We start from the raw sequence: 26,373 nt of genomic DNA, 5'->3' as shown, positions 1-26,373 counted from the left end.
TTGGGTGCTGTTCAGTTTCCAGGGAGCGGACACTGGCTGAGGGCCCTGCCTCTGGTCAGACCACCCCCCCAGACAGTGCTTCTTGATGTGAAAACCATGTCTGTCAAAATGTCATCTTCTTGGTGTTCAAATGTTCCAGGAGGATGGGATTCAGGACCATTCTGTGGGCATTTTCATGTCTTCCTGTTCCTGACACGTTGTCCCTATCTTTTCCCTCCTGGATCTCTTAGGGGTTAAATGCTACCAGGAAGAAACAGGGCAAGTTCTCCCCCTTATGCTGAAAGTAAAGAACGAGGAATCGTTTATGTTCATGAATTAGCTACTGCTTATTGACGTTCTGATCACAGGTAAGATGTTCTTGTTCCTGTTCGTTACACATGAAATTGCAGCGAACAGGACAAGACTGACTGTAATTAAGTACTTGAATGATGTGGTCTCCATTATACCAGGTGTAGAAATTCAGGGGAAAGAGTCTCGGAGAGGGATGAAATGGTCACGTAATAATAAAAATGAAATAAGAACTAACCCTTATCAAGTGCTTTCTGTGTGTTGGGCACAATACAAATGTTTTACGCGACTTGAACTCATTTAATCTTCACAATAACTCTGCGAACCCTGTTCATCTCCATTTTCCAGTGGAGGAACCTGAGGCACAGAAAGATTAAGTAATTTGTTCAAAGTCATACAGAGCTGGAAGTGCAAAGCCAGGATTTGAATCCAGACAGCCTGGCTCCAGCGTCTTTTCTCTTAAATACTGCACCTAATGGCCTTGATGAAGGCTTTGTGAAGGAGATGAGACTTGAGCTGGACCTTGAAGAAGGAAAGGTCTGACAGCGTGGGGACATATCTGAGTGATGGAGTGGGCATGGCAGACCCCAACAGGGAGGAAGGGACTGGCCTCACTCGGCAGAGTGCGTGTATTGGGGAGCAGCAGGGAAGACGGTGGGGCAGTAAGTTGGGAACAGATTATAAAAGGTCTTAGCATCTAGTCAGAGGGTTTAGACTTGATCTGGAAGGACCCAGCCTTTGAAGTGTGCTGAAGGATGACTTGCTAGAAGCAGAGGTTTGGGGAGGTCTTTTTGGTGGCAGTGGTAGGTCTGAGGGTAGGACGTGCGGAGGCAGGAATGAGGCGCTGGAGGGTCGAGCCTAGAATGCTGGTCTCAGCCGGGCCAGCTTGGGAGGGAAGATGCATGCAGAGTGGGAAGGACAGGGGACAGACCGGAAGGGCTCTCACCACCGGAGATCACCACGATGCAGTGACATTCTGGGCAAGCAGGGGCCCCGCACCCCAGAGCTGCACACACCTGGCCCAGGAGTGGAGGGGCTTCGGGCCAGTGGCTGCCCCACTAAGAAATATGCCTGAACTGCCCCGCATCTGTCTGCCCTGCTCCACCCTCGGAGCACAAAAGGGCTGCGCTTCCCCTGCACCCTCCAAGTCCTGCACACCTTTCTCGTGGCCACCCCAACCTAGGACCCCACAGGGAGGGGAATTCTGGAAATTCCACATACAGAGCAGATTCACTTTTCTTTCATTCTTCTCTTTCCCTCCTCAGCGATTTGACTGAAAGGGCTTCCACAGATGCAGCATATGATGTTGTAGCCAAACATCATATCTGAGGATCTCCCACCCTCCCTGCAAGTTCTTAATAAATCTCACCTCTTCTCTGAACTTCCTGAAGTTTCATCTGTGCCACTCCCATCCGGGGCACGTGGTTTTCTACAGCTGCATCTTCTGGACGAGTTTGCTCGGGCCTCCAGGACCAGATGGTTGAGCAGCAGACGTTTGTTTTTTCACAAACCTGGAGGCTAGAAGTCCAAGATCGAGGTGTGGCAGGGTGGGTTTCTCGAGGCCCCTCTCCTTGGCTTATAAATGACGGTCTTTTCCTGTCTCCACGCGGTCATCCTTCTGTAACTGTCTGTGACCTTATTTCCTCTTGTTGTAAGGACACCGGGGTCATATGGGGTTAGGGCCCACCCTAATGATCTGATTTTAACCTAACTGCTTCTTTAAAGACCATCTTCAAATACAGTCACTTTCTGAGGTACTGGAGGTACTTATACATGTGAATTTGGGGGGCAGGGGACACAATTCAGCCCATAACACCTTCCTTCTCCTGCAAGTTACCTCAGGGTGAAGGGTCAGCCCAGCAACTACCCAGGCTGCGCTGTTCTTACATCCAGTCCCTCATGAGAGACAGCCTCTGGGCTTTTCTGTGAAGGGCCTTATTTACTGAGGGCCTTATTTACTGAGGCCCGGTTTCCTACGCGGTATCGCAGTGTCGTCCTCCTCCAGGCGAGGAGCTTTCTCCATGCAGGCATTCCAACTTGGTCAGATCAGAAAGTAGTAAATCCAGGGGAGATTTTTTATTTTATTTTTTTTACTGTGTGCAGAATTCCTGGCATAGCAGAGAGCTCAGGAAGGAAGGCCCTGTTTGGGGCCAGAGATCAAGGCTTTGGAGGCTTAACCCTCTGAGAAAGGGTTAGGCCCTCCTCTCACTAATTCTGTTTGCTTGATTAGCCTCTGAATTTATGTACCTAGAATGACGCACTTTGTCACAACCAATGATTTAATGTAACCCTTGAGCTTTTTTTTCTCCCACCCTTAGAGTACCAGTCACTGGGGGATCTAGAAAGGAGTAGAGAGGTAAGATTGGCAAAGGGGAGGGTTCTGTGGCTCTCAGGGTCCAGGACAGGTTACTGGGTCCAGTCTGCTCTCCCAGCGGGCACCATTGGGTGCCAGAGGGCTGCCCGCCTGGCAGGAAGTGGGGGTCTGGGCGAGGCGAGGCTTCCCAAGCCCTGCCTACTGTCCTCCTGCTGGAAATGGGGAGAGAGCGGGTGACAGCCTTCTACAGATCTGGCAGAATCAAGCCACAAGGGCAGCGGGCATCTTACTCCCTCTTCTCTAGATTCCAGCTCCCAGGCACCGGCCAAAGTTGCCATCGCTTTTTATTAAAGTGAAAAACACTTCACTGAAGTGAAATATTCGAGATACGAATATTCTCCAAAGCCATTTTGGAAAATTTTCAAGAATAATTTCTTAGGCAAAACAGGGAAAAGGACAAGATTGCACGCAGGGCTGGATGACCCACTTGGAGAGCCGGTTCTAGAAAGAGGAATTTGATTTTATGCTATGGCCTCACGCAGAGGGAAGGAAGGGAATGGGAGGGTTGGGTTGGAGGGCTGGAGGCCTGGCCCTTCTCCAGGGTGTCCTCCTTGGTACGTGACAGGCCCTTGGGGAGACACCTTAATAAAGGGGTCGCGAGCAGCCTGGCAGCCTTCCGACCCTCCTGGTACCCAAGACAAAAGTGTTAGCCTGAAGTGACTCTTTAGGTAACTTCCTAGCACATTTACCCCTTTACAGACCCCAAACTACGCAAGTAAATGGACCTCTTTTAAAAAGATGAAAGTTAAAAAAAAAAAAAAAAAAGATAAAGGTATTAAAAACATCCAACCATCTTATTACGGTAAGTGCTGAAGTAGGTGCACTTTGTAATCTTAGCTGTCGACATTAGTGAAACACTTTTATCCCAAAAGGCCTGGGAGGTATTATTTTAAAGCTATTTTTGTTCTAGTGTAGACTTTCTTCTTTTCTAAACATGGCTAGAGGTGGTCAGTTTGGGAAAAGTAGAAGAGGAGAAAAAAGGAAAAGAAGAGGCACTTTCCTACCAGTGCTCTCCTGAGGTCTAGAAGCCGGTAGAAATGGCTTGAGTGAGAGTTGAACCAAGTGCCCTGGGTCGGTGATGGAGGCTGGGAGGGGCACTGGCAGGGCCGGAGGGGTCCAGTTTTGGTGTGAGGCGGCCTTGGGGCCTGCCCCACCCCCCTCCCAGCCCCTGGGCTCTTGCTGAGAGGAATGGAATGTGTGTGTGGACCGGACCTGCCAAGCCAAGGCCTCTGAGAAGTCAGGAACCTCCTTACCTATTGCCAGATGTTGTTTCTGGCAGGTAACCCTTCGGAGGCCTGAGAATGGGCGAAGGGAGACCCCTGCGGTGTGCAGGCGCAGGGACTTGAGGGATGACTGAGGGCAGGTCCCGGCTCAGCTTGGTACCCAGGCTGCTCAGGAAGTGTTTGTGGACCGACTGTCAAGTTCACTTTCGTTGGGCAGCTCCCACACTCCTGGCACTTTGCATTCCTCCTCTAGTGTAATCTGCACAAGAACAGGTGAGGAAAGTCTCTTGTCCATTTCCAGACAAGGGACTTTGGGATCCGTACGTTCTGTGACTTGACTGAGGTCGCACAGCTAAGAGGCCATGACATTCCCGGCTCTCATGCTGAGGGGGCATAAGAACCACTGGGGAGCTGGTTAAAAACGTGGGTTTCCCCGCACCACTCAAGATTCTGATTTTGTCATAGCATTTTTTTAAACCTGTGGTAAAATACACAGAATAGAAAACTTACCATTTTGAGTGTATAGTTCAGTGGCATTAAGTACATTCACATTGCTCTGCAACCGTCACCACCAACCATCTCCAGAACTTTTTTCATCTCCCCGAACTGCAACTCTGCCCCCATTAAACAACCATGCCCCCTCCCCCTCCCCCGGTCCCTGGTGACCACCGCTCTACTTTCCGTCTCTGAATTTGACTACTCTAGGGACCTCTGTAAGTGGAATCGTGTAGTGTGTGTCCTTTTGTGTCTGGCTTATTTCACTGTCACAGTACTTTAAACAAGGGCCCCTGGCAATCCTCATGTAGGGGTCTGGACCTCTCTGAGGAATTCTGGCAGAGGCTGGGAGGCGGGTGAGGGGAAATGCCTTCCTGGCACAGGCTTTGCTGGCTGAGTTTATATGCATGGGAGGGCTGGGATGAGTCAGGGAGTGCTGGCGGAGAGGTAGGAAGTGGGAGGTGACGGTATAGTGTCAGAGGGACCCTGGGGTGGGCAGTGGCTGGTTTCTGGCTGGTATTGCTTAGGGTAGGGTGTTGACCAAGGCCTAAGAGCTCAGGGCGGGAGGACGGGAGGGACAATTGTGTGGACTGGTCAGTTCAGGGAAGGCTCCCCATTTCTTCTTAGCTTCTCTTTCTCCTAACTGCTAAGGAGGATGGAGGTGAGGCGCGCATACACTGCGCCTGCGCACGCATCGCACTCTCCCGCCCCCAAACCACCACCATCACCCCCACCCCCCACCCCCCCACCCCCCCACCCCCACCCCCCACCCCCCACCCACCCTCCACCCCTGCCACCTGGCTGCGGTCTGCCTGGCCTCCTATTGGTTGCCTGGCCCCGGGCCGGTCTCCCTCCGTCTCTGTACCTCTCTTTCCCCATTTATGACGTTTATAGTTACAGTACCAATCGCATAGGTGTGTCGTAAGGATTAAATGAGAGAATTCCTGCAAGGGCTTAGAACAGTGCTTGGCACAGATTAAGGGGCCAATAAATACCCAGCATGACGCAGAGGTTTCTGGTGGGGCTGTGATTTGCCCCGACTGTTCGTTTTTTTCATAGTAACGCAAATACAGACTCGGAGAGAAGGTGGAGGACTTGTAGCCGCAGGGTGTACTGATAACATGGGTAGTGAGGGTGGGCGCTGGTGGGTGGTCCCCTTGCCAGCCTGAGCCCGTGCCACGTCTTCTGCTTGGTTTCAGCCTCTCTTTCTCTCAGCCATATGACTAAGAGGTCGTCGGCAAACCGGGAAGAGGGTTCTTACCAGAACCCTACCATGCTGGCACTCTGATCTCAGACTTTCAGCTTCCACAGCTGTGAGACAGATTTCTGTCGTTTAAGCCACCCCGTCTATGGTATACGGTATTTGTCATAGCAGCCTAAACCGACTGAGACACAAGGGATGGGGCTAAACATCCTACAGTGCACAGACCCGTCTCCCATAGCAAAGAATTATCCAGCGCAAAATGTTTTTTTAATTTTATTTTGGCTGCGCCAGGTCTTAGTTGTGGCACGAGGGGTCTGTAGTTGCAGCATGCGGACTTCTTAGTTGTAGCATATGGGATCTAGATTCCCGACCAGGGGTCGAAACCAGGTCCAGGCCCCCTGCATCGGGAGCGCGGAGTCTTACCCACTGGACCACCAGGGAAGTCCCAGCACGAAATGTCTGAAATGTCGCTTCGAGAGACTCTGCTCAATGGTAGCTTTTTTTTTTTTTTTTTTTAAATATTTATTTATTTGGCTGCACCGGGTCTTAGTTGCGGCACACAGGATCTTTAGTTGCGGCATGTGGGATCTAGTTCCCTGATCGAACCTGGGCCCCCTGCATTGGGAGCGTGGAGTCTTAACCACTGGACCAGTTAACCACCAGGGAAGTCCTGCTCTAGGGTAGCTCGAACTGTGCTTGCAGCCAGAAAGCACTCCTGCAAAGACTGCCGGCATCCCCATAGTTCCAGATGGTGACCCTTTTGTCCTCATCCCTATGGCTGCAGGAGGCTGAAGCTCATGCCCAACTTCTCCCGTAGTGGTGCAAATAAGCTCAGAAGTTCTTTAACTTGCAGTGGTAGACCACTGGTGGAGCCGGCATCCGGGGCGTGGCAGGGAGGGTTAGGCCCGAGGGGTTGCAACAGACCCATTATCTCGTATTGTCTATGTATCGAATTGACATTCACCGACTGGGTTAGCACAGGGTTATTGTGGATAACTGGGCTGTTTAGAAGTCCCACCGCTTCCCCCTCCCCCACCAGGAAAGAACAGAGATGAGTTGAAGATTGTCAGGAGATGGTGATCTGCTGCAAATGGACATTCACAAAGTTATGGACCTGCCCACCTGCGATGGCCACTCATTGGACCCTTTGCTCAGCACTCAAGCCTCACTCTGTGGCTGGATGACAAAGCAATTGGATGATGTGATGAGTTTTAAACTTCTCAACTTTTGTGGTTTTGGTGGCTAGGAAGCAGAGCCTTAGTTACAGGAGTGTTTTCTAATCTCTATGGGGTTTTTCCATGTGATTTTTGGTTTATGATCCAGCGCTCATACGTGGATGAGCTGTACTTTCTGCTTTCCCCACGTTGTCCACTTTGTAAACTTGAATGGTTTCACATGTCACCTTCTCTGTCCCTGACACCTCTCCCTCTTGTGGAATGACCTGTTCCTTTACTTGTACCCACACAGCCCCTTATGCTGTGAGAGCCCATAGCTCTCATTATAGTCTGGTTATGTCAATATAATCCCAATATAAGGAATATAACTCATATAATTCTCCCCAATGGAAGAAAATTCTGGAGGGGAGGGACTACATGTTTTCTCATCCTTGAGCCCTCAGTACCGGGGCTGGGTCTGACCCAGGATCAGGCTGCAGGAAATGTTTACTGAGCTGAACTGAACTTCAAAAGAGTAAAGCATATGCAACAATTTGATGGTGAAAATGGCAGATCTGGGCCATTCGATATATACATGGAGAAAGGAAAGACACTGCAGCAAGTTCTAGCAGGGTATGTTGGAAACTGCCTGAGAGCGTGTCCATCTTTCTTTTTCCAACCAACTACAGCTGCTAGCATGCATTCCTCAGTGTCAAAAGACTTGAGTGCTTCAAGATGCATTTTTGGAATGCTGGGCTAGCCATCGAGAATTTAAGATGTTTATAGGATATGCTTTCTGGTGAGATCACTGCAAAAGTTTGAATTGTAGAATATGAATTTTCTTTTAAAGAAATGCAATTATATTACTTTGAAGACTATACTAAGTGTAATTGAACTAAGCTGAGAGGAAGGACCTAGGCTTTGCATAACCATCGAGTAAAGTAGGTCTTTTAATTTATTTATTTTATTATTTATTTATTTATTTAGGCTGTGTTGGGTCTTTTGTTGCTGTGCACGGGCTTTCTCTAGTTGCGGTGAGCGGGGGCTACTCTTCGTTGCAGTGCACGGGCTTCTCATTGCGATGGCTTCTCTCGTTGCAGAGCACGGGCTCTAGGCACATGGGCTTCAGTAGCTGTGGCACACGGGCTCTAGAGCACAGGCTCAGTAGTTGTTGCGTACTGGCTTAGCTGCTCCGCAGCATGTGGGATCTTCCCAGACCAGGGCTTGAACCCGTGTCTCCTGGATTGGCAGGCGGATTCTTAACCACTGCGCCACCAGGGAAGCCCAAAGTAGGTCTTTTAGAAGAGAAACTTGGGGACCTTAATGAGTATACAAATGATTCATAATTAGCAGGCATGTTGTTTGTAAATAGTTTATTATCCCACATAGTTTAAATGCTTCCTCATTTTAGATATACGGTTAATTTTCTTAATAGCCTCTGTTTAAATGATCACAAATACTGGATCAGGGATATTAAAAAAATTTTATTTTATTTTTATTTTTGGCTGCGTTGGGTCTTTGTGGCCGCGTGCGGGCTTTCTGTAGTTGCGGTGAACGGGGGCTACTCTTCGTTGCGGTGCGCGGGCTTCTCATTGCAGTGGCTTCTCTTGTTGCGGAGCACGGACTCTAGGCGCACGGGCTTCAGTACTTGCGGCATGCGGGCTTTAGAGCACAGGCTCAGTAGTTGTAGCGCACGGGCTTAGCTGCTCCGTGGCATGTGCGGTCTTCCCGGACCAGGGCTCGGACCCATGTCCCCTGCACTGGCAGACGGATTCTTAACCACTGCGCCACAAGGGAAGTCCCGGCATGTTTGAATTGATACATTTTTGTTTCATTCATTGATCTAACCAGTATTTATTGAAAGCCCATTATGTTCCAGACCCTGGGCATAGCAATGAGCAAAATCAAGCCCTTGTCTTCTTGGACCATTCTAGTGAGGCGAGGCGTGATAAGGGTTGCAAAAATCCAGATGGCTAATATTCTGTATAATTAACTTGTTTCAACGTAAGGCACTTTTGTGTTGTCCTGGAATAGCTGAAGATGGATACATCATTAGAAACACATTCCTGGTCTATAGGACTTGGAGATAAAAACAGAGAGAATGACACCTTCACCCTCACCTTGGATTTCTTCCATTAGGGACTGCTCACACTTATAGCGCAAACCCTTTAAAACCACATCACCCTTTGGCTCATCCGCAGAAATGCGTTGGTGGCTTGTTTATACCCAACACTTCTTTGCAATTAACAATTCCAGTGATTTGCATGAGCCACGATTTAACACTCACGGGAGTAAAAAGTCATTGTCAGGCTTGATTCCACTGACCTTCATATCAAAGGAGCTCAGCTGGATTGCCAGTTTTTACTTATTCTGCCCATTCTTTTGGCAGGATTTAGATAGCAGATATTTTCAGAGTTGGTGATTCAAAAAGTAGCAAAATATATGGATCTGGAGTGAGAGGGCCTGGATTCACGTTATCCACCCACCATTTATTGGTCAGGTGACCTTCTGAAGCTCCTCTAACCTGTAGACCTTAGTTTCATCATGAAAATGTGGCTAAAACTGCCTGTGCTGGTTACGTCGGGGGTGTAGGTGATTTATAATAATTTATAAATGAGAGTGTCCTATGTTGAATGAACATGGGCCGTTGCTATGATAATTTATAACACGCTTCCATGACTTTCTTCAGTAGCTTTCAGTTCTGTAGCTTTAATAAATAAGGACAGAGAAAACTGCTGACCCACTGGGCGTGGCAGCTGAGCTTTCAATAACTGTTAGTCCTAAGGAGGGATGAGGTGTAGGGCTAGAGACCAGAGATGAAATGGGAGGGGAGGGCAGGTGTGGTGGGAGTGAGGAAAAGCCGGTGCCTGGGCGGGGGTCTGTGGTTATAGAGGGAAAGTTCTTTTTTTGTTGTTGTTAATTATTTTATTGAAGTATAATTGATTTACCCTGTTGTGGCAATCTCAGCTGTACAGAAAACTGACTCAGTTATACACACACACACATTCTTTTTTTACTATTCTTTTCCATGATGGTTTATCCCAGGATATTGAATATAGTTCCCTGTGCTATACAGTAGGTCCTTGTTTTTTATCCATCCTATATATAATAGTTTACATCTGCTAATCCCACACTTCCCTCCCCCACCAACCTCCCCCTTGGCAACCACAAGTCTGTTCTCTATGTCTGTGAGTCTGTTTCTGTTTTATAGATAGGTTCATTTGTGCAATGTTTTAGATTCCACATATAAGTGATATCATACGGTATTTGTCTTTCTGACTTACTTTATTTAGTATGATAATCTCTAGTTGCATCCATGTAGCTGCAAGTGGCATCATTTCGTTCTTTTTTATGGCTGAGTAGTATTCCATTGTCTATACGTACCATATCTTCTTTATCCATTCATCTGTCAATGGACATTTAGGTTGTTTCCATGTCTTGGCTATTGTGAAGTGCTGCTGTGAACATAAGCGTGCGTGTATCTTTTTGAATTATAGTTTTGTCCGGGAATATTGCTGAATCATATGTTAATTCTATTTTTAGTTTTCTGAGGAAGCTCCACAGTGTTTTCCATAGTGGCTGCACCAACTTACATTCCTACCAGCAGTGTAGGAGGGTTATAGAGGGAAAGTTCTGCATGTAAGATACTGAAAGTGGAGTAGTCTCAGGCCCTCTTAAGCCCTAGGGTGCCACCTAGAAATGGGGTTGCTGAAACGAGGTCCCAGCTACCCTGTTTTAGAATGCAGGAGGCCAAGAGGCCGTTTTAGAAAGACTTCTATTTAAAAGTTTAAATGTCTATCCCTTAAAGGTTTCATCTTCAGCCATTCAGGAAATTCTACTCTATAAAGTGACTCATTCATTCCCCGAGGGTTCCACAACGCCAAGGTTTTACTGGGCCAACCACAGAGACGTCCATTCCTGGAAGATTGTTCCCATTTTGTCATGGACTTGGAGAGAATATTTTTGAATTCTCAATTATGGAGAACTCAAAACACTTTTTTAGAAATTAGTTCTAAAATCCTTAAATATTGTCCTTCTCTTACTCTTGAGTATGAAAATTGGAAATGTCTTATGATCTCCAGATTAAATAATCTTAATGTGCTTAAAAAGGCAATTTAGATTCCAACACTACTGCGATACAGACACCCCCTCTCCAGGACATCCCAACCAACTTCCCTCCAGTTAGTGGGGGATCCTTTGATCTTCTTTCTTTCTCTCTCTCTTTTTTAATAAATTTATTTATTTATTTACTTTTTATTTTTGGCTGTGTTGCATCTTTGCTGCTGTGCGCGGGCTTTCTCTAGTTGCAGTGAGCAGGGGCTACTCTTCATTGCGGTGTGTGGGCTTCTCATTGTCGTGGCTTCTGTTGTTTTGGAGCTCGGGGTCCAGGTGCACAAGCTTCAGTAGTTGTGACACACTGGCTCAGTAGTTGTGGCCTGTGGGCTCTAGAGCACAGGCTCAATAGTTGTGGTGCACGGGCTTAGTTGCTCCGCGGCATTTGGGATCTTCCCGGACCGGGACTCGAACCCGTGTCCCTTGCATTGGCAGGTGGATTCTCAGCCACTGCGCCACCAGGGAAGCCCTGATCTTCTTTCTGTAATCTCATCCTCAACCTTAAAATCCCACTGTCCTCACCTGTCTGCTTGCAAAGCTCAGGGCTTAGCTTCCTGCTCTTCTCTATCCACTAAAGAAAGGCTTATTTTCCCTTGAATCATTTTTTTCTTTTTTTATTGAAGGATAGTTGGTTTACAATACTGTGTTAGGTTCAGGTGTACAGCAAAGTGATTTGGTTACACATATATATTAAAAAAAATTCTTTTCCATTATAGTTTATTACAAGATAGTGAATACTGTTCCCTGGGCTGTACAATCATTTTTTAAAGATATGACAAAAAAGCCAAGTTTTTACCAATTATTTCAGACAACTCAAAACTGTTGAAAGGGAAAAGCGGGCGTCACCCCCGATGCTCTCTCCAAGGTAAGTCCCACTTGGCCTGGGTATGCACTCTTTCTGGGAAAGCTCTCCCAGGCTGAAGGCTTTGGGACAGGGTCTCTGGATCCAAGTGTCCAGCTCTTTGTGGTCCAGCCCACATTTCTGCTGGACATTGTCACGTGAGTCCCTCATTTCAGATACAGCAAATCTTAAGATCTGCTGGCAGAATCCACTTCTATAGCCACTGTGGACAGGCCTGAAGTGACCTGCAAGACAGGTTTCCTGTATGTAACCATGGGAACTACCTTGGACCTCTGTGTGCCTCAGTTTCCTCATCTGTAACGTGGGTTAAAGCACCATGATCCCTCACACACTCTTTTGCTCTGATCAGTCTATGCGTCCAGCCCCCTCCTCAATTACTATTTCTAGTTTCCCTTCCTGCACGGGTCATTTTTTTTGCCCAGCAGAAGGGCTTGTGGAGGAGTGCGGAGAACAGGAAGACTGAGGTCACCTTTGGGCTGTTAGCTGTGTGACCCTGCCAATCATGTGGTCCTCTGGACCTTAGTTTTCTCACCTGAGAAATGGGGGACCAGGGCTGTCTGATCTCCAGGAGACGTTCTGGTTCTCCTCTGAACCCCATGATTGTCATGACCTCCTCCTGCCCAGGGTGACCCCCCTGATCCTGAGGGAACAGTCAGCTCAGCATAGGTGTTTGCTGCTTTCAGGACACAGTGGCAATGGTAGGTTTTGGGGAGGGGACAGTCTGGGGAAGATGGGCCCTTTTCTAGAGCCCCTGAGTCAGTTCCTCATGGTCTGACTTCCTTTTTTCCTTTAAAGTGTTGTGAAATCTCAGCATATCACCCACGCTCACATTCGGCTCTGAGAGCATCCCAACACCATTCCAATCCCAAGTATGAGTGATTTGGAGATAATCTCTCACCTGTGAGCTTGGCAACCCCTGCTCTATGTCCTGCGTGGGGTTTTGAAGGGGCTATAGGCTAACCAAGCATCCCGGCTTGCCCTGGACTGTCCTGGCTTTAGCCCTGGAAGTCCCATGTCCCAGGAAACCCCTCAGTCCACACCAGGATGGTTGGTTCCCCTCCCCGTGGTCCCCATCAGGGCCGGGCTGATTTCCCCAGTGGGACGGGCCACGATTAAATAAAGGAGTCAGCACGGCAGTGAATCTCAGAATCAGCTGGGGTTCTGGACACATACAGATTCCTGGGCCCCATCCTGGAGGGTCTGAGTCAGTAGATCTGAAGTGGGGGCCAGGAATTTGATGTGATCAGTCCCCCAGGTGGGCCTGGGGCAGGTGGTTCAGGTACCACACCTGCTAGGCTTGGGGAAATGGAGGAGACAGAGTCAGCTCCTGATCTTCTGACACAGGCAGGAGCCAGGTAGAGCCAGAACTCCCTCTGATATGCAGGGGAACGAAATCAGAGCTGTAAAGTGAGTAACGTGAGTACTGGCCAATGTTTTTCCCTCCTCCCACCCTCCAAAGTCATTCGGTGCTTACAAAGCTTGGCTTTGTTAATTATGAGGGCTGACGTGGCATGTTTTGGCAGGGGGTCTGCACAGAGGGTGGGTTAGTTGCAAGAAGTGGCCATCGCCTGAGGCTCACATCAGACTCTCCTGTCTCAAAACACCCCTGCACCGGGTGACCCCTCTGGTGAGGGGACTGAGGGGGACCATCACTAAAGCCCCTTGCGGCTCTGATGTTCTGGCCCCGGGCGGTGAGGAAGTAGCCCTGTCCTTATTCTTGGTGGGCAGCTGTCACTGCTGTTGCTTACAGGCTAAGCCTTATTCTAAGGTGAAGTGATGCTCTGGTGTTCTCAAGGGCCCTTAGTGATAGGGTTGATGGAACAGGACCTGGAGGTCGGGTGGCCGTAAAGGACTTACTTATCCTCTGGGTTCGGGGATGCTCCCTTTTCCCTGATGCCAAAGGATAAAGTGGAAGAGATGTCCTTTTTTTTTCTTTTTCTAATTGAAATATAGTTAACTTACAATGTTGTATTAGTTTCAGGTGTACAGCAAAGTGACTCAGATATATATATATATATAATCTTTTTTTCAGATTCTTTTCCCTTATAGTTTATTACTAAATATTGAGTATAGTTCCTGATGTCTTCTTATTCACACCTCGCGTTGTTATTTCTGTGGTTTGGTTTTCCACAGTCTCTCTGTCCATGGTCATTCTGAGGGTGCTGGCTGGTCGTGGAAGATGGTATTCTTTCCAAACCCTTTGGTGGCCTCAGAGTTAACTTAGAGCGTCTGACTGTGCACATGGCAGTGCGTTTAGACACAGTCCTCTTGCTGAGATGTGTTCCGGGAGCAGAGCCCCTACATCCGGACCTACAATTCAAACTCCATCTCCTGCTTCCAGTCTCCTCCAGTCCCCACTCCTCTGGGTGAGCTGAAACCCCCCTGAGGGCTCTCTCCCCTCCTGTGGACACCAGACTGTGACCTTCTTGGAAGACAGTGGTGCAGTGCCAAGTTCAAGTCCTGGGTTCAAATCCTGGCTCTGCTATTGACTAGCTGGGTCTCCAAGATAAAAACATGGCAGGGACTGTGATGGTTCTAATGAGGCAGTCGCTAGGAGACTGTTCTGCCAGTTCCTTCCCACCTTCCCCACCCCTCAAATAATAGCAACTAGCAAGAAACTACAGGAATCTAACAGACCCCCAATCCACTAACCCCTTCTGCAGACAATGCAAAGGAACAGGCTGTGCAGCATCGTGGGTAGGACCTCTGGCTCCAGAGAGGGGCTGCCTGCATCCAGTTCCAGCCCCCCCACCCCCTACAAGCTGTTCTTCCTTAGCCTCAGTTTTCCGCTTGCCTTGTAGATAGGGTTGTTTTATTAAACGAGGGACCATACGTGAAGTGTTTGGCACGGTGCCTGGCACGTTGTAAGTGCTCAGTAAATGTTAGCCATTGCTAGTTTTGTTATTGCTATTGTCTGCTTTAGAGAGGACCCCCTGGCATGCTGGGTATTGGCTGGTGTGAGTGAACTGTGCCAATAAAGCCAACCCCGGCCAGAGATGGATGCTTAATAGGATATATGGCCAGCATCTGCCGCGCCCTCCCCGGTTGCCGTGGTTACTGACCTGGGCACCTGGTTCTCTCTCTGTTGCTGGTGCCTCTCCAGCTCAGGTCTAGGTGACGCCATTCCAGCCTGGTGTCGTTCCATGACTGCTTCTATGCGGTCCCCTCCTGGACGCTCTGGTTTCAGTTTTGCTCCAGCTGAGCGGAGGCAGACCCCACAGGTGACAGAGTGAAGGGTGAACTGGAGGGACCAAAGGCCAGGTGTTGGTTGAAAATCTCCAGGGGAGGCACGGTGAAGGCTGGAAGGGCACGAGCCATGGCAAGGGAGAGAGGACAGGTTTAAGAAGTGTTCTGAATTTAGAACTAATAGGATGTGGCATTCTAACACATGAAGAGAAGAGAGGAAGTGAAAAATAAATGATACTTCTAACTTGAAAAGCCCTATTCTATTCTTTCTATGCTTTACTCAATGGATCGCATCAATTCCTGTGACTTTAAAGACCATTTCTAGGCTGATAATCTCCAAATTCTCAATTCCTTGAGCTCCAGCCTTGCCCCCTTCACTTGGATGTCTCTGGAGGCATTTCAAACTCAGCATTTCCAAAATGAAACTCCAAAAATGGCTTGCCTCCCTCACTCCCAAATTCTTTTCTCAGCAAATTGCACTACTCTCCCTTGTGTCCAAGGTAGAACATATGAGTGTCATCCTCCATGCCTCCCTTTTCCTCATCCCTTGTATCCCACTCACCAGCAAGTCCCATCATGTGCATCTTGGGACTACATCACAAAGGAAACACACTATCTCTCTCCATCTCTACTGCCACCATCCAAGGTCGAGCCACCACCGTCTCTCACCTGGGAGACTGTGAGTCCACACTGGGCTCCTGTTTCCACTCTGGCTCCAAATTCCAGCCATTTGCTTTAGGAACACAAATTTGACTGTTAATCCTCTTACCCAGTGATTTCCAACTGCACTTAGCATGACAATCACCACCATCCCATGGCTCACACTCTTCTATCCTGGATCTCGCCTTCATCTGACTTCCCGCCTCCCATCACTCTTCTTTGGCCTCACTGGCTTCCTTGGGGTCCCCATGATGCACCAAGTCTTTCCTCCTTTGGGTCCATCATGGATCCCAGTGTCTGGAATGCTCTGCCTCATCTTTGCATGGCCAGCTTCTTTTCATCCTTCAGACTTCAGCCTAAGTGTTCCCTCTCAGCTTACCGCCCAGGACCTAAGGAGACTCAACATCCTTCTCATCATCCTCTTTATTTATTTTTATTTATTTATGGCAGCGCTGGGTCTTCGTTGCTGCATGCGGGCCTTTCTAGTTGCGGCGAGAGGGATCTACCCTTCGTTGTGGTGCGCAGGCTTCTCATTGTGGTGGCCCCTCCCGTTGCGGAGCACGGGCTCTAGGCGCGCGGGCTCAGCAGTTGCGGTTCGAGAGCTCTAGAGCGCAGGCTCAGTAGTTGTGGTGCACGGGCTTCGCTGCTGTGAGGCACGTGGGATCCTCCCGGACCAGGGATCGAACCCGTGTCCCCTGCATTGGCAGGCGGACTCCCAACCACTGCGCCACCAGGGAAGCCCCTCATCATCCTCTTTAGCCAATCATTTCACTCAGAGCCCTCACTGTTTACAACTTGACATTTTCATTTGTTCATCTTGTTCATTGTTTGTCTCCCCCACTGGAGTGGCAAGCCTATAGGGCAGCCTGGCACAGAGAAGGTGCCAACAGGCGTTTGTTGAATCGATGGACAGGTGGCTGATGGGGCTATACACTTAAGGAGCACAGGCGGCCAGGAGAACGCTGATAGTCAAGGGGTGGCAGAGGGGCTGTCAAGGGGACTTGAGACCAGGGGATAGGGAGGTAGTGTCAGTAAAAGAGAGGAGTGCCACATTGGTAGGGTATACTTTCGGCTGCAGGTAACAGCAAAAGTGTCCAGGGGTGATGTAGACAAGAGGGATTATTTTTAAAAATTAAAGTATAGTTGATTTACAATATCGTGTAAGTTTCAGGTATACAGCACAGCAATTCAGAATACATATATTCTTTTTCAGATTCTTTTCCCTTATAGGTTATTACATAATATTGAGTGTAGTTCCCTGTGCTATACAGTAGGTCCTTGTTGGTTATCTGCTTTATATATAGTAGTGTGTATATGTTAATGCCAACCTCTCAGTTTATCCCTCCCCCCACCCCCTTTCCCCTTTGGTAACCATTAGTTTGTTTTCTGTGTCTGTGAGTAAGAAGGATTATTTTTCTCATGGTTGAGGTGGTCAGTAGCAAATCTCTGGTCAGTGCCACTGAGGTCCTTTTGATCTCCCCTCAGCTCCAGGCATCACATCCTCACACGACTGAGTTCAAAGACAGAAAAGGGAGCAGCCTGGGCAGACATTGTCCTCACGGCTCCCTTGTATTGGTGGGGGTGGGTGGTGGTAGAGGGGTTGTCCCCAGAAGACCCCCACTTATCTCCCCCTATATCCCGCTGGTCAGAAAGGACCCATGCTGCCCTTGGACCAGAAGCTGTGCCCATCTTGCTGAAATAAAAGAATCTCTTTCCTGTCCTTGAACTAAGTTGGGATTCTGCCAGCTAAGGAGAAGGGAAATGGCTTTGAGTCAGCAACAAGCAGTACTGGCCCCAAGTACATCTCACAAGGAAGAGTCTTTTCCGTTGGGTTCACTGCTACAGAGAGGTCAAAGGGGATGGGTGTCGAGAAGTGGCCGCTGGATTCGATGCTTGTAGAGTATTTGTGGCCCTTGAGAGGCAGTTCCCATCCAGTAGCCGGGCTGGGCTGCACCCGGCAGGGGCTTAGGAATCCCTGGGAGAAGTTGAGGAGATGAAAGTGGGCTACCAGGAAGTTTGGAGTTAAAGCTAAGAGGAGAGATGGGACGGTCTCTGGGCACAGGAGGCAGACACAGGAGGTCTGACTTTTCATCCGGGACAGACTTGAAGATTTTTATAGGCGGAGCAAAAGAAGCCAGCAGGAGAGAGAGGGTAGGGATTTTGAGGCAAGATGGGATAGTTGATTCCTGTGCTCTGAAAGAAGCATGGGAATGGGATCAGTGCACAAGAGGTGGTGGCTGTTACTGGAACAAGTGGGGAGGCTTTTCTGAAGAGACTCAGATGCCTTCTGAGACTGGGGGGAAGGAGGAGGGAAGTGGGGAGGACGGTGAAGACTCCCAGGAGAGACAGAGATTCCTTATTTTCCTTGATGTGACAATGGGCTCACTTAGAGATTGAATTCATGATATTGATCTTTCCATCAACCCATCATTTTAACATCTGATATAATAGACTCTAAAGAGACAGACCACATTCCTGTGGTCGTACACCGGAAGGTCCAAGGACAAAGCCTATCCTTGAGTTTTCTTGTTCAGATGGACGCAGCCACCCAGGACATGGTCAGGGGCATGGCTATTGCATGATGCAACCCAGAGGGTGGAGGTCACTTCACACACAGCATGGAGCCGCCAGATCCTGTAGCCGACGGGCAGCAGGGTGGAGAGGGAGAGTCCTGGGCTGCACAGAGAGGACTTGGGAGCCAGGTCAAGGTCCCCCACTTACAAGCTGGGGTTTGCTGGCATCTTCCAAGCCTGAGCTTATCTGCAGGGTGGTGGGTTACAGTGCTTGTCTCCTCCCTCCGCTGCCCACAGTTATAAAATGTGCTGGCTTCTCACAGGGATTAAGGGAATGCCTTCTTGCCCCGTCACCATCCCTCTATGGGGAGTTTTGACCCTGCTCAGTAGCCCCTGGAATAGGATGGCACTTTTCTTCCCCATTAGCCCTGGCCTGTCACTTCCGAAATCTTTCCCCTTTTGTTTCACGGGATGATGGCGCAGCGCCCAGCTCGTAGAACTGGGAGCCAAACCCGCTCCTCTGTTTACTCAGATCGTAGCTATGGCTGCAGCAAAAAGCAGACAGCAGTTTGACTAGATGCATGAGCTCCATATTCCACAACCTTGGAAGCTCGTGTCTGCTTACGTAGGAGGCATAGCACACAATATTATGTTGAAGCGACTAATAGCCCCAACAGAAAAAAAATGCATTTTTAAGAAAAGGTTCTTAGCAGGAATGTTCAGATGCTGAGTTGGTAAGACTGACACTAGTTCTGTGTGTCTCCTCTTCAGAATCTCCTTCCTGTCCATCCCCATCACATGCTGCCTCGGGGTGTGGGTTCCGAAGGGGACATGTCTGCCGTGTGGTCACCCTCTTTACCCAGCCCGTGGGGTAGGACTTTGGGCTCCACGCACGTTCACGGAGTCGCTGGGGGAGGCTGATGCTGGTAAGAAGTGAGGAACAGAATCATTTGATCCCATTAAAGCCGCCATGATTGGATCAGTCCTGCGCATTGGCTGGGTCGCCTGGACCCCACTTCGTCATCTCTAAAGTGGGACTAACGATAGTTTCTCCGGCACGGGATGGCTGTGGAGAGTCAATGAGTTTATACCTGTGAAGTGTTTAGGAGGGTGCCCAGAGGCAATCAGCTACTCAATCAACAAACACAGAGCGCCTGTAACTTGTCCCTGTTGTGCCTTGTGGGAAGGAAACCCCAGATGCGTCTATGCCCTCGAGGAACCAGCATCTATCTGGAGAAGGAAAATTGGACACTGTGGACATCAGTAGAGAACAGTGAGGCCTGGGGGAACAGCCTTTCCCTTAGCGAGGACGTCCTGGAGGGTGAACAGCTGCTGGGTGGGGTGCGCTGTCAGCCAGCCCTGCTTAATCTCTTGGCAGCCGAGGCAGAGAGAAAGGAGAATCTGGTATTCATTGTGTGGCTGTTTCTGATTTCCTTCTGCTTTTGAGATCCTCTTCTGAGGGAGAACAATGGCCCCAGAGGCTTAGGCTTCCTTGGCCAGGTACCCGCCAAGCTCTGGGGGAGGCAGCGCCCAGAAGGAGGCAACAGCCAGCCGGGCACTCACAGGCAGGTAGCATTTGATTCCCGTCTTCTGAGAATCTCTGGGGACACCGGGTTTTGGTGGCTGGTTGGAATCCCAGCCTATTATTTATCATCATATCCCTGGGGCTTTGAGTGAGTCCTCCCAATCTCATTTGCGAGTATTCTTTTAAAACTTTCTCTATTTGACAAGGAAGAGCAGTCCTTCCTGTACCACCAGGAAGGCAGTACCGTCAGAGGCTGAGTGAGCAGAGGGGGCCGTCGAACACATGGGACTCCCTGTGGGCTCTTGATTTTGGAGCCACGAGGTTGCTCCCTGCCACTGTGTCCCCTGCAGGAGGTGGAGAGTGCAGGGTCCTCGAGCACATCGTCCAGCCCACAGACCAGCGCCTGGGAGGGATCCTCAGCGGAGGACCCCGGGGCTGGCGTTTCCCCAGCTGGTGCCTCGTAAGGCCAGCTGGGGGCAGAAGGCCCAGGACTGTGTCCAAAGAATGGGGTGGGGTTTCCTCATTCCTCTCTGTCATCACATTTGGCCTCTTATTTGTGGATTTTAGTTCATTTAGCGGCCTTGTTGGATTACTCTTTCATCACCAGAAAGCAGAGAGAATCCACAAGTGACTGACCCACATGTGGAAAGGGGCAGAGACAGCCGGAGGGCGTAAGAGGAGGGAGGGGGAGGCACAGCCCTGCAGGGGCTAGGGCAGGGGTCAGCTGTCTTCAAGATGTGACAAGACCAGGGCAGAGTTACCCAAGCTTAAGTCACTCCAGTGCCATCATCACAATTTCTGCCACATCCACATGCCATCGTATACTATTTGTTTAATAACTGTCTTTAAGTAGGTTTATTTTAAAAACTGTACTTAAAAAAAAAAAACCTTACATTTAATTAGAAAAAGAAATCTTTATATAATTACCATAAATGAAACCCAGAATTTTTCTAGTAAGCACTGAAACAAGTTCATAACTGTTAAAGTAAAAATATTCATCATGTACCACTAAAATTTTGACCGCCACCCAGAGCTTTGCGTAAGTTCCTGGTGTAGGCTTTCTTTTTGAAATTTATTTTTATTTAACAATTTTTAAATTGAAATATAGTTGATTTACAGTATTCTGTTAGTTTCTGGTGTACAGCAAAGTGATTCAGTTATATATATATATATATATATATATATATATATACTTTTTCAGATTCTTTTCCATTATGGTTTATTACAGGATATTGAATACAGTTTTCTGTGCTGTACAGTAGGACCTTGCTGTGTATCTATTTTATATCTGTTTTGTACTTGTTAATCCCATACTCTTAACTTATCCCTCTCCACCCTCCCCCCCTTTGGTAACCATAGGTTTGTTCTCCATGTCTGTGAGTCTGTTTCTGTCTTGTAAATAAGTTCATTTGTATCATATTTTAGATTCCACATGTAAGAGATGTCATATATTTGTCCTTCTCTGTCTGACTTACTTCACTTAGTCTGATAATCTCTAGGTCCATCCATTTTGCTTCAGATGGCATTATTTCATTCTTTTCTTTATGGCTGAGTAGTATTCCACTGTGTGTATATATATCTTGGTTTTTACACACCAGGCTTTTACACACCAGGGGTCCACGTGTGTCTGAGGGGGGTGAGGTTGACATTAGCTACAAGTAAGGAGCAGGGCGATTTGTGTTGACTTGTGACCCCGTAAAGATGCTCCAGGAGAGCAACCTGCTACTTGGCCAGGGTTTCCCCAGGTCCCATACCCGCATCTCCAACATGGGAGAATGACAGTGTCTCCGGGGGAGGATGGACTGAGTTCATGTATTTACAAGGTATTTAGAAGAGCGTCCGGTGCATAGTAAGGGCTCGACAAGTGTTAACGCCCACCATGACTTGGGAGATGCTGGCTGAGGGCTCTCGGCTGCCCTGGGCATCCCATCGCCTGTCTTCCTGGAGACAGGGCCAGGACTGACATGGTCTTGGGGTTCCCTCCCCCTCTCATGGTCTCTTGCTCTGTAACTTCTCCACTGGGACAGGTGTGGCCGGGTGGCCTGACTGCCATTTAGCTCACGATTATAGGATTAAGTTAGGATGCAGCCATGGCATTAGTCAGCACGAAACATCCCCGTTGGAACTGGTGGTCATCTGTGTCCACTGGAGGCTCTGGCATGGCTCCCAGGGACAGGCACTCATGGTGGATCTGGGTCTGCACCTCCATCTGAGTAGCCCCGTGTTGTTTCTGGAATGGGACTCGCAGCTTGGAGAAAGAAACGAGCTGTGGGAAGCGATCCCAGGTTCCCCGGTGGGACTGGAAATACTGCTTCAGGCCCTGGAATTTTACTTTCCTGTTTGGCCTGGCACTCGTCCTCCCCTCCCCCAGCCCACCACATATTCGTCTCGGATGCATCCTCTCCCTCCCCCTCTCGAATCCGTTTCCTCATCTGTAAAAGTGGAGGTTGCGCTAGATTGTATCTGAGGCCCCTTTGAGCTTGAGAAAGCTATGATTCACCTCTCAGCCACCCCCTCACTTTTCCCGCGGGCCTCTTGATTGACACTGAGAAGAAAGGTAGGAAGGAAAAGAGAGAAACAGGGAGAGCCGTGCATCCTACAGTGTAGGCACCGGCCCCCACGACACAGAAGTATCCGGTCCAAAATGTCAGTAGTACTGAGGCTGAGAAACCCTGCTTTAGGGAAGGAGAGCCAGAAGGAAAGAAATGATTTAAAGGCAAATGTATAACAAATGCGCCCGAGATGATAAGTGATTAGACAAATGATAATGAAAGGGAAAATTCAGGGAGCAGAGGAAACGCATGGGGAAAAGGTGTATAAATGGGGAGAGAAAACATCGCTAGGGTGGAGAAGGATGTGTTTGTAAGGTGATCACGGTGTGGGTTGTGAAAGCGAGCTGCTGGCCTGAGAGTATAAACCAGCGCTGGGGGGATTGCCATCCCCCTTCCTTGGTCACTCTGGAAGATACCGCTCCTCTGCAGCTCCTCCTATGGAATTTCAGCAGTGTAGCCAGTCAGCAATGGTGCCTGTTAATGCCACCAAGTGGCTTTAAGGTAACAGGCTGGATGGTCCAAAGACTTAGGCAGTCATTGCTGTGTGAACATTATCATGTGAGTCGGTCATGCTTCATTTTTTCTGTGAGACCTTTGCTCCTCATTGAATTAACAACCACTCAGTTCTCTCCAGCTCGAGAGGAAGACACCACGAACACACGATGAAAAGAAATTAGCATAGAGTGTACTCATGACCGCGGGGGTAGGTAAACATTTCTAAAAGAGAACACCAAAAGCACTTCTAACCGTAGAAGAAAAATGGCGACATTGGACTGTATCAAAATTAGAAGGCTCTCTTCATAATAAGGTACCATTGAAAACAGGAAAAGACGAAAACACTAATTCAAAAAGATACGTGCACCCCAATGTTCATTGCAGCACTATTCACAACAACCAAGACATGGAAGCACCTAGATGTCCATCAACAGAGGAATGGGTAAAGAAGATGCGGGTATATATGCATATATTTACAACGGAATGTTACTCAGCCATTAAAAAAGAATGAAATAATGCCATATGCACATACATGGATGGACCTAGAGATTATCGTACTAAATGAAGTCAGTCAGACAAAGAAAGGTAAACATCATATGATATCGCTCATATGTGGAATCTAAAAAAATGATACAAATGAACTTATTTACAAAATGGAAATAGACTCACAGACATGGAGAACAAACTTGTGGTTACCAAAGGGGAAAGGGAGGGGAGGGATAAATTAGGAGTTTGGGATTGACAGATAAACGCTACTATGTATAAAATAGATAAACAATAAAGCTCTACTATATAGCACAGGGAACTCTATTCAATATCTTGTAATAACGTATACTGGAAAAGAGTCTGAAAGAGAATATATGTGTGTCTATGTGTGTGTGTGTGTGTGTGTATGTGTGTGTGTCTGAATCACTTTGCTGTACACCTGAAACTAACACAGCATTGTAAATCAACTATACTTCAGTAAAGAATAAATTTTAAAGGGCACCATTAAAAACATGAAAAGGCGAGTCTCAGTCTCAGAAGAAGATGTCTGCAATACATATAACAGGCAAAGTATTCATTTCCAGAGTAAATGAAGAGCCACTATAAATCAGTAAGAAAAAGGCGAATGACCCAATAAAAACTGGGCAAAAACCTTACAGACACTCACAAAAGAGCATCTCCAGATGGTCAAAGAAACTATGAAAATGTGCTCAACATCATTACTCATCAGGAAAATGCAAATTAAAACCACAGGAAGCTACCACTACACAGCCACCAGAATGGCAAAAATGAGAGCAAGCACCAGGCGTCGCTGAAGATAAGGGGCCACTGGAACCCTCACGCATTGCTGTGCGGGGTGTAGGAACGGCACAGCCGCTTAGGAACATTGTTTGGCAGATTCTAGTAAAGCTAAACCTTTCCCAGTCTAGAACCCAGTAATTCCACTCACAGGTACACAAACCCAGTGCCTGAGCTGACAAAAGGATATGTACAGAGTGTTCAAAGGAGAAATTCCCTGGCGGTCCAGTGGTTAGGACTCCGTGCTTCTGCTGCAGGGGGTACAGGTTCGATCCCTAGTCGGGGAACTAAGATCCTACATGCCACGTGGTGTGGACAAAAGATAAAAAAAAAAAAAAGAATGTTCAAAGGAGTTGTCTCCAAATCCCATCAACAGAAGATGGGACATAGACTGTGGTATATTCATACGATGGAGTGCTACACACACAACCGTGACAGAATACACATTACCTGAGTCCATTCGTATGAAATTCAAGAAGAGACAAAGCAAAGATATGGGTCAAATCATGGTCGTAGCTGGTGGGCATATGGATTGAGATGGTGCAAGGGGGAACTTTCTGGGCTGCAGAAATAGTCTATATCTGGACTGGGGTGGTGGGTATCCTTATATGTGCCAGGTGCTTTATACAGATTCTTTCACTTCATCCACCGAAACTCACCTGTCGGCCAGGTATTATTCTCATTTTACACGTGAGGAAACTGAGGCTTAGAGAGGTTCACTAGCTTGTCTGAGACTCACAGCTAGTAGGTACCGGGGCCAGGACTCGAGCTCCACAATCCAAGCTCTTGCCACTCGGCTTGGGATCTCAGAGTGATTCTTCGTTCACCATCAAAGCTCTCTGTTTCGCCTGCTACTCCTCCCAAACACAGAAGCCTTAGATACCATATTTTAAAGAGAACGTCATCGTGTATCCTGATATTCCAGGAACTCAAATCCCTCTACCTTCTTCTTTTTTTTTTTTTTTTTTTTTTTTGCGGTACGCGGGCCTCTCACTGTTGTGGCCTCTCCCGTTGCGGAGCACAGGCTCCGGACGCGCAGGCTCAGCGGCCATGGCTCACGGGCCCAGACGCTCCGCGGCATGTGGGATCCTCCTGGACTGGGGCACGAACCCGTGTCCCCTGCATCGGCAGGCGGACTCTCAACCACTGCGCCACCAGGGAAACCCCCGTGGAACATTTCTGAGGAGGGAGGTGTACGAGGAAGCCCGGACGTGCACACCCACGTGGGAGGGAAATCGACTTGGTCAGGAGGCCAGTGAGGAGAGAAACGTGCGGGTCCAGGTGGAGATGAGTTGGGTGCACCTCAGGGTGGAGGTGGTGGGATGGAAGGAAGGTGCAGGTAGATGGGGAAGGGGGTGAAGGAATCCTCAAATCTGGGAGCCACTCTATGAGTTTACGAAGCAGGGAGAAAGTCAGTTTGGAGATGATGAAAGGGATTCCTTAATGGCTAAGACCAGAGGGCGTGCATCTCATCCCGCCCTGGCTCCGCACGTCCTTCGGCCTGCTATTGGTACATTCTCAAGAACACACTGTCCTCTTCTGGCCTCAGACTTGCACAGGGCACCCGAAGGACAGACACTGGCTTTCTACGAGCTTCCTTTCCACCCTTGCCACACGGGAACCCACAGAGGGAGGCGTGTCAAGACCCAAACAGATCCCACAGCGGGATCGTTTCCGTATAGGCCCCTCCCCAAAGTAAGAGTTTGTTGAGGTGCTCTTCCAAGGGGTGGGGGGACCTTTTGTGTTCAGCCTGTGAAAAGTTAACAAAAGGCCTCCCGATTTTATGGAGAGATGCAAACAGTGTTTTGAATAAAAACCCCTTTGTTATTGTTGTTTTACAGAGCTGTAGCCATGGCCAGGAAGAAATCCGCCCCCTCTGAAGGTCGTTTTTGTGACTGTTCTTGGGAGCATTGTTCTAAAAATGGGAAATTACATATCACTGTGCCAAAGGAAACAAACACCTGCAGTTAAAGGAATACCTTCCACGAGGTGGCTTTTAGAGTCCCGGCCAGCTCTGGACGAAGGGCTGCTGCACCAGTTCTTTTTGGTGCGTTTCTTCACTTCTAAGGGAATCGGGTTTGTAACCAGAGTGGGCTTTGGCAACGATGGGGCTCGGGTGGTGGTCCTTCACTTATTCACTCAGTAAACATCTATCAAGCATCTGTGCTGGGTCAGTCTTGGTGGTTTTCACTACTCCCTTCCCTGGCGTTGTTAAAATTACTGGGAGCGTTGGCTACGGGCAGAGACTTTCTGACACTATTTTTCAGAGTCAGTGTTTGACTTCTGCCCCCAGATGATGAGGTGCCAGAGAGAACACCAACTTCTTCTCTCCTTCCTCTCCTTTCTTTCTCCCCTTCCTCTCTCCCTCCTTTCTCTTCCTTAGTCACAGAAGTAAAACCGCTATTTTCAACATGTCAGTCAATACACTTCTTTAGGCAAAGGATT

General features: G+C 48.4%; 1 protein-coding gene across 2 annotated transcripts in view; it reads left to right on the top strand.

Moving 5' to 3' along the window:
- AHNAK (AHNAK nucleoprotein) overlaps positions 1-26,081 on the top strand; it is an 85,102-nt gene extending 59,021 nt beyond the window's left edge. The window contains exon 6 of one of the 2 annotated variants that reach the window (XM_032640208.1): positions 25,770-26,081. In XM_032640208.1, the coding sequence (XP_032496099.1) occupies positions 25,770-25,777 (8 nt within the window). In that variant the 3' untranslated portion in view covers positions 25,778-26,081. Of the gene's footprint in view, positions 1-230; positions 341-25,769 lie in introns of those variants that run through there. The other variant, XM_032640207.1, reaches the window with a different exon arrangement.
- The last annotated feature ends 292 nt before the right edge of the window (positions 26,082-26,373 follow it).

Source organism: Phocoena sinus, chromosome 8 (assembly GCF_008692025.1).
Source record: "Phocoena sinus isolate mPhoSin1 chromosome 8, mPhoSin1.pri, whole genome shotgun sequence".
NCBI lineage: Eukaryota > Metazoa > Chordata > Mammalia > Artiodactyla > Phocoenidae > Phocoena > Phocoena sinus.
This window is presented reverse-complemented; position numbering and strand designations above follow the sequence as displayed.